General features: G+C 51.8%; 1 protein-coding gene across 1 annotated transcript; it reads left to right on the top strand.

Annotated features, from left to right (window-relative positions):
- The first annotated feature begins 654 nt into the window (after positions 1-654).
- On the top strand, positions 655-6,884 carry LOC116967232 (cytochrome c oxidase subunit 5B, mitochondrial). The gene is made up of 4 exons (XM_033013693.1): positions 655-845; positions 4,325-4,395; positions 5,005-5,104; positions 6,662-6,884. The coding sequence occupies exons 1-4, from the start codon at positions 716-718 to the stop codon at positions 6,766-6,768; spliced, it is 408 nt and encodes a 135-aa protein (XP_032869584.1). The 5' UTR covers positions 655-715; the 3' UTR covers positions 6,769-6,884.
- The last annotated feature ends 3 nt before the right edge of the window (positions 6,885-6,887 follow it).

The raw sequence follows: 6,887 nt of genomic DNA, 5'->3' as shown, positions 1-6,887 counted from the left end.
AGGAACAAAATAATTACACTACTATGACTGTATGCACGTAAATATATTTATTTATTGCTCATATTCTATGTCGCTCTTCTAGGGAGATGCTAACTGTATTTCGATGTCTCTGTACTGTACACTGCACAATGACAATAAAGTTTGAATCTGAATCTGAATCTGGTGAGCCTATGTTTCTATGCAAGTGAACCTCAAGATTCAAGAGAGTTTATTGTCATGTGGCCCTGACAGGACAATGAAATTCTTGCTTTGCTTCAGCACAACAGAATATAGCAAAGATCTTATATAGATCTTTGGAATATAGTAGGGCTGTGGGCCGCACTAGGCCCGGCGCCGCCCGTCGCTAGGCAACCGAGGCGGGAGGGCGCGGCCTAGTCTGACGAGGGCGGCGGATCACGTGCTCCAAGCTAGTGACGTAACGCTGGGCTGTTGACGTGACGTCGGGTGGGGTAAGGGAGAGCCGCTGACGTAACGACGCGCGCCGGGCGGGTTACGTGATGACGTCCACTAGTCCGATGACGCAACGCTGGGCTGTTGACGTGACGTTGAGCGGGGTAAGGGAGAGCCGATGACGTAACGACGCGCGCCGGGGCGGTTACGTGATGACGTCCACCAGTCCGGTGACGTAACGACGGGACCTTGGGCGGGACACGTGACCGCGCTGAGGCCCCGCCCCTGGGAGGGGGGAGGTCACGTGTCGCGGTGCGAGGGCAAGATGGCGGCTCGGGCAGCGGCGGTGTTGGGTTTGCTCGGCGGGCGGCGGGGCCTGGGCCTGGTGGCTACTCGAGCCCCCGGCTCTGCCCTGGCTATGGGCCGCAAACACATTCGGGGGATGGCCTCGGGCGGTAAGTGAAGCGCGGGCTGAGGCGGCGCTGGCAGGCCCGGGCCTGAAGGTCACCCGGCGGAAATAGGAGGTGAAGCGCCCGAGGAGGAGGGTGGGAGTGTTTGGGAGGACCATAGTGGAAGGGGTGGGAGGACCATGGGGGGGGGGGTGTTTGGGAGTACCATGAGGGCGGGGGGTATTTGGGAGGACCATAGAGGGGGGGGGGGTTTGGGAGGACCGTGGGGGGGGGGGGGTATTTGGGAGGACCATAGAGGAAGGGGTGGGAGGACCATGAGGGCGGGAGGACCATGAGAGGAGAGGGGGGGGGGTGTTTGGGAGGACCATGTGGGCGGGGGGTATTTGGGAGGACCATGAAGGGGGGGGGTTTGGGAGGACCGTGGGGGGGGGGGGTATTTGGGAGGACCATAGAGGAAGGGGTGGGAGGACCAGGGGGGGGGGGTGTTTGGGAGGACCATAGTGGAGGCGGTGGGTGGACCAGGAGGGGGGAGGACCATGGGGAGGGTGAGGACCAGGGAAGGACAAGCATGAGGGAGGGTGGATGAGGAGGGTGTGTGGGGATGGGGAAGTGAGGGGTGAAGAGAGTTGGCTGGGTGGTTTGGGTGGTGGAGGGATGGGTTTGAGGGGAGAGGAGGGTGTGGAGTATAGAATATTATGATGAACTATCATGAAGAAATTGCAATGGATCATAGACTCGGCGTTTCTGACTAAACACGATTGGAAAGGCTTTGCCGTCGCCATGCCACTTCCCTGCTGAACTGCCCACCATTTCTTTGGAGCTGCTGCCACGGGTGTTAAATTGCCCGCCATCTTCCACGGCTGGAAGGGTAAGGCCACAGAGGTTTGGTCGGAGCCGTTGGTGTTTGCGACACGGAGCTCTGTCTTCTGCATGCTGCTCTTGCTGTGAATCTGCACGATGGCATCTCCCTCTGGTGATCCTTGTGAACCAGGGTGCTTGTGTGGCTTCATGGTAATCAGGGTGGGAGCAAGGATATGCTGGGCTGTGCGGTTAATGGTTGCAGTGGGAAAACAAATGCTGGTGCCCATGGAAGCTGTTGTGGGGACCTGGATGTCTGCTGAATTCATGGCACTTGCTGTGTGGTTTGTGCCTCGCAACAGGGTGGAGATGTGGAGTTGGGACATCAGTCCCCACCAGGGCTGTGCCCATTCATTTTGTTTAAGGAGGAACTGCAGATGCTGGAAAATCGAAGGTCGACAAAAGTGCTGGAGAGACTCAGCGGGTGCAGCAGCATCGATGGGGTGAAGGAAATAGGCAACATGGGTTTCGGCCCAAAACGTTGCCTATTTCCTTCGCTCCATCGATGCTGCTGCACCCGCTGAGTTTCTCCAGCACTTTTGTCTACCTCCCATTCATTCTGTAACTGTTCACTCACCGCAGACTTCATCTGGCACGTGGCCGGATGTGCACTGGTGCTGCGTCTATTGAATGGGATTGAAGTCCATCAGCTAGAATCCCAACAAGATAGCCTTTCACTGTCCCTCAGTACAAGTGACAATAAACTACCCCTCTGTCCGTGTCACTGATGTTCAGCATTCATTATTTATCCATCAGCTGAGGGAGATAGGCGGTTAACAAGAGGTTTCTGTCCACCTTTCATCTAAAGGCAGTAGAGCTTGGGTACAAGGCAGTGTTGAGGGTTAGCTGGACCACCACGTGTGATGGCTCTGAATGTGGCCCCACCCGCGGTGAAGAGGTTCTGCATGTTGCCTGTGAGTTTGACATGACAAGTGATACTAATCTAGACACCTGTCTCCAGATGTCTTGTAATCTAGACACCTGTCCCCAGATGTTTGTAATCTAGACACCTGTCCACAGATGTTTGTAAGGAGGTCTTTGGTAGTGACCAAGTTTTCCATATCCGTGTCTGGTGCTGGGGTTGGTGGTCTGACCATTGTACCTACGGTGAGGTTTTAACATAGATGTGGGGCAGTTTGTGGAAGGTACAAAGGATTGGTTGTGTTGGTGTGGGTGGGCTGGCTGGACCACACGCCATTGTGGTGATCTCACGGTCATCATTGCTGATATGGTTGCTTTAACAAAGGTTTATGCACGGTGGGAATGCAAATGAAACTGATTTCTAGATTGTTAGTCTGGTCACGGATCCTGCACACTGCCATGACTGCGCATTCTACGTACTGCATTTTGTCAGGTGGCCAGCCTTGGTGACAGAAGGAGCCGTGTATCGTGCCTGGTCTGCAACCGAGGGCAGGTGGAGGAGTCTTTGTTCTCTGTCTGCACGTTTGGCACCTGAATTGTAAACTCGAGTCCATCAGAACTGAGATTGCCCCTGCCTATAGAGGATGTTCCTGGGACCTAGAGTGAGGAGAGCTACACTGGAGAGCAGAGAACATCGCTGTGGTTTCCCTCGTGTGTGTGTGCGCCCACACACACACACACAACACACACACACACACACACATAAAACACACACACACACAACACAGACACACACACCTCTATTGCTGCTGAGGCTTTGGGCCCCATGGTTGGATGAGTCCGTGTTCAGACCACAGCTGGTATCTCTTTATTTCCTGTCAGAACAAACCTTTCACAATGCACTCATGCTGCCTGTTAGTTGATCTGAGGCTGTCCAATCTATCATCATGGAGATATTTTGAACTCCTTAAGGCTTTAAATTGAGAATTAACTTTCCCAAACTAACTCGAATGAGGCAAGGTCAAGCTTGCAAAGTCCTGTCGGTTTGAACGGGAAAAGATTGCAGTAGTTCCAGCAACTGTTCTCCAGAGTTGTGGAAAGGAAATGTTGCAATTTTCCATGTTGCAGCGGTTTATACAGTAATTACTCTGACAGTCGGGGGCAGCGACACAAGCAGGCATGAAGTAGATGTAATGGTGGCCTTTATAGCCTGGTCTGTGAGGACCATTGTCGGTTGCAGTGAATTGGTTACAACATTGAGAGTATTCACTTCTGGGTTGTCAGGAGCAAAAAAACGAGCCCCCTTTTTTGCCACCTGGTAATCGAGTTAATTACTATGATCTGAGAGACGGAACTGCAGGTGCTGGAATCTTGAGCAAAACACAAAGTGCTGGAGGAACTCAGAGGGTCAGGCAGCATATGTGGTGGCTGTGGACAGAATATATTTTGGGTTGGGACCCTTCAGCCTATGAACTGCGATTGGTTACAGCAGAGGAAATGTGTAGGAAGAAACTGCAGATGCTGGCAACTCAGTGGGACAGGCAGTATCTCTAGAGAGAAGGAGTGGGTGACGTTTCAGGTCGAGACCCTTCTTCAGTTACAGCAGAGGCAGCTCGCCTGATACTATTCCCCACTCTGGCATCGGTATGAGTGTTGATTCATTCAGTGGTGTTCTGCTGCTGTGATGTGACAGGTTCACTTGCTCCCAGATCGACACCTTGTGTTGCTCGTGCCTCCATGCCCCCTTGCTGACTGCATGAACATTATTACTGGCCTCTTGACATGCTTTCCCTTCTGAACTACAGGCATCCCAACTGATGAAGAACAGGCAACAGGATTGGAAAAGATAATCATGGAGGCTATGAAAGCCGGGAAGGTACGTAAGGAACTCTGGCCATTTCCCTGCAGACGCTGTCTGAAGAAGGATCTCAACCTGAATTGTCACCCATTCCTTCTCTCCAGTGATGCTGCCTGTCCTGCTGAGTTACTTCAGCAATTTGTGTCTCCCTGCAAACGCTGGTGATCCAAAGCAGTCCAGACGAGAGGGGAAGGAGCCTGGGGTTGTGATGTCGAGTACAGTTGGTGGCATGGGCCCTGTAGATTCACTAGGCTTTGAGCGCTTGGGGCAAGATGTGTGGACATAGCTGTACTGCCTGGTGGTCACAGGTCCTTCACGCTTGGTATAATCTGCCTGGTGGGTTAAGCGTGGGTTAGCTGGACTGGTGCCTGGGCTTTGTCCACTTGATACGGTCTTTGGTTTCCTCCCACTCCAAAGACGTACAGGTATGTAGGTAAATTGGCTTGGTAAATGTGAAAATTGTCCCTGGTGTGTGTAGGACAGTGTTAATATGTGGGGATCGCTGGTTAGCGCGGAGCCGGTGGGATGCAGGGCCTGTAACTGGGTGAAGGTTCAGTATTTAGTGAGTGTACCACTCACTGCCTTGATGTTGAGGCAGACAGTGACTATCTCTGTCGTTCCTTACAGGATCCCTACAATGTGCTGAAACCAAAGGAGTACGCTGGGACAAAGAGTGACCCCCACATTGTCCCATCCATCACCACCCAGAGGATTGTGGGCTGCGTGTGTGAGTAACATTATCCATTGGTTGCCGTTACCGGACGTGATGTTTGTTGAGTCACAGGTGCCCGTGTGCTCAGGATCCGAGCCCAGGCAGCACTGGTGTGGGCAGGAACACTGATGCAGATGGACACTGAGTTCAGTAGCACCAGCCAGTGTGGGGATACCTCCCACAGCTGATAGTCATTGTCCTGGTGTTGACCAGTGACCATCACCACCTTCGACCCAATTCCAGCTCAAATCAGATCATTCCATCCTGACCAAAGATCCTAGAGGAGCAAGATAGACCACTCCTCCGAAATCCAATGGACTGACGTGTAGTACGTAACGGAACGTCACGGCCGCCATTTGTTGATGCTAAACGCGACATCTTTGGTAGCGGGGACGGACTCCACAGTTATACAATCTGCTCTTACATCAGGTCGCAGGGAAGAGCAAAGATACTAGAGGCTCCTCTAGTATCTTTGGGCGAAGAGGACGTTTCCTCCACTCCTAAATTGATCCAGGACTGATTCTCGGCCCCCCGATACCAGATCTAGGCGGCCGGCACCAGGCTCTCTATCCGGCTGGGAGAGCCGCTAGCGTCTGCCCGCGATCAGCACTCCCGAGGCAGCGGGCAATGCTCCTCTAGTATCTTTGGTGTAATCTGTTCCAAAGATTGATCCGCTCTTGATCATCTTTGGTGTAATCAGTATTGTAGGGAACAGTGCTTCATAGAGTATCGATCACTTCACATATTTAGTTAATATTATTGTAAATTTTATTAGTATTATTGTAATTTGCAGCCCAATAAAATGGCGCCAACAATCACCCGTGTCATACTACGCTTTTTTCGCAGAGTGGCGCATCTTGCTCTGCTCTATAATCTTTGATCCTGACTGACTGGAAAGTTGGCTTGTCTTCTAGCAGCCCGAGCTCGCCCACTAGTGGACTGTACAAGCATTGCAATATCCAAGCCCATGTACCCTTGCTATTCATGCCTGGATAGTGGGGGCCCTGTCAATGCAATCCGCTGCATGTTCCGCCTTGCCTGTCTCACTTTCCCTTGTACCCTGTGTGTATAACTCGTGAAGGTTCAGTCGCTAGTGTATCGTGTTACTACCTTGAGGATAAAGCAGACTTTCTCAGCCTCAGGGATTATAACTTAGTGAATAGGAAGGAACTGCTAGTTTACACTGAAGATAGACACAAAACGCTGGAGTAATTCAGCGGGACAGGCAGCATCCCTGGGGAAAAGAAATGGGTGACGTTTCAGGTTCAGAGTCTGGAGAAGATCTCAACCCGAAACGTCACCCATTCCTATCCAGAGATGTTGCCTGTGTATAATATAGTGAAACTGAAAAAAGCAGAGTGTAAGAATCCAGGGTGCAGAGATGAGGGTGACAACACTACTCAAGCCCACTGAGGGATTTGAATGGGGATATTTAAATGATAAAGGTTATTTAGAAAAGCATTTGCATCCAACCATTCAAGGAGCGGTAGGAAGTATGTCCAAGGGTGTTTTGATTTGGTACTGCGGTGATATGTGGTGGTGCCGACACTAATGGAGGCTTTGTTCCTGTAGGTGAGGAGGACAACACTGCAGTCATCTGGTTCTGGCTTCACGATGGCGATGCCCAGCGCTGCCCGTCCTGTGGGGCTCATTACAAGCTGGTTCCTCACAAGCATTGAGTGGAGCTGCCTTCATGGTTCGGGACCTGACGATCACCACTCCGTGGGCATCTATCTGCCTGGTGTATTGTATTGTTTACACAAGTATAAAATATTAAATAAATCTTATGTCCACAGCC

This window comes from Amblyraja radiata, chromosome 39 (genome assembly GCF_010909765.2).
Source record: "Amblyraja radiata isolate CabotCenter1 chromosome 39, sAmbRad1.1.pri, whole genome shotgun sequence".
NCBI lineage: Eukaryota > Metazoa > Chordata > Chondrichthyes > Rajiformes > Rajidae > Amblyraja > Amblyraja radiata.
Note: the sequence above shows the minus strand (reverse complement) of the source record. Positions and strands in the feature narration are given on the sequence as shown.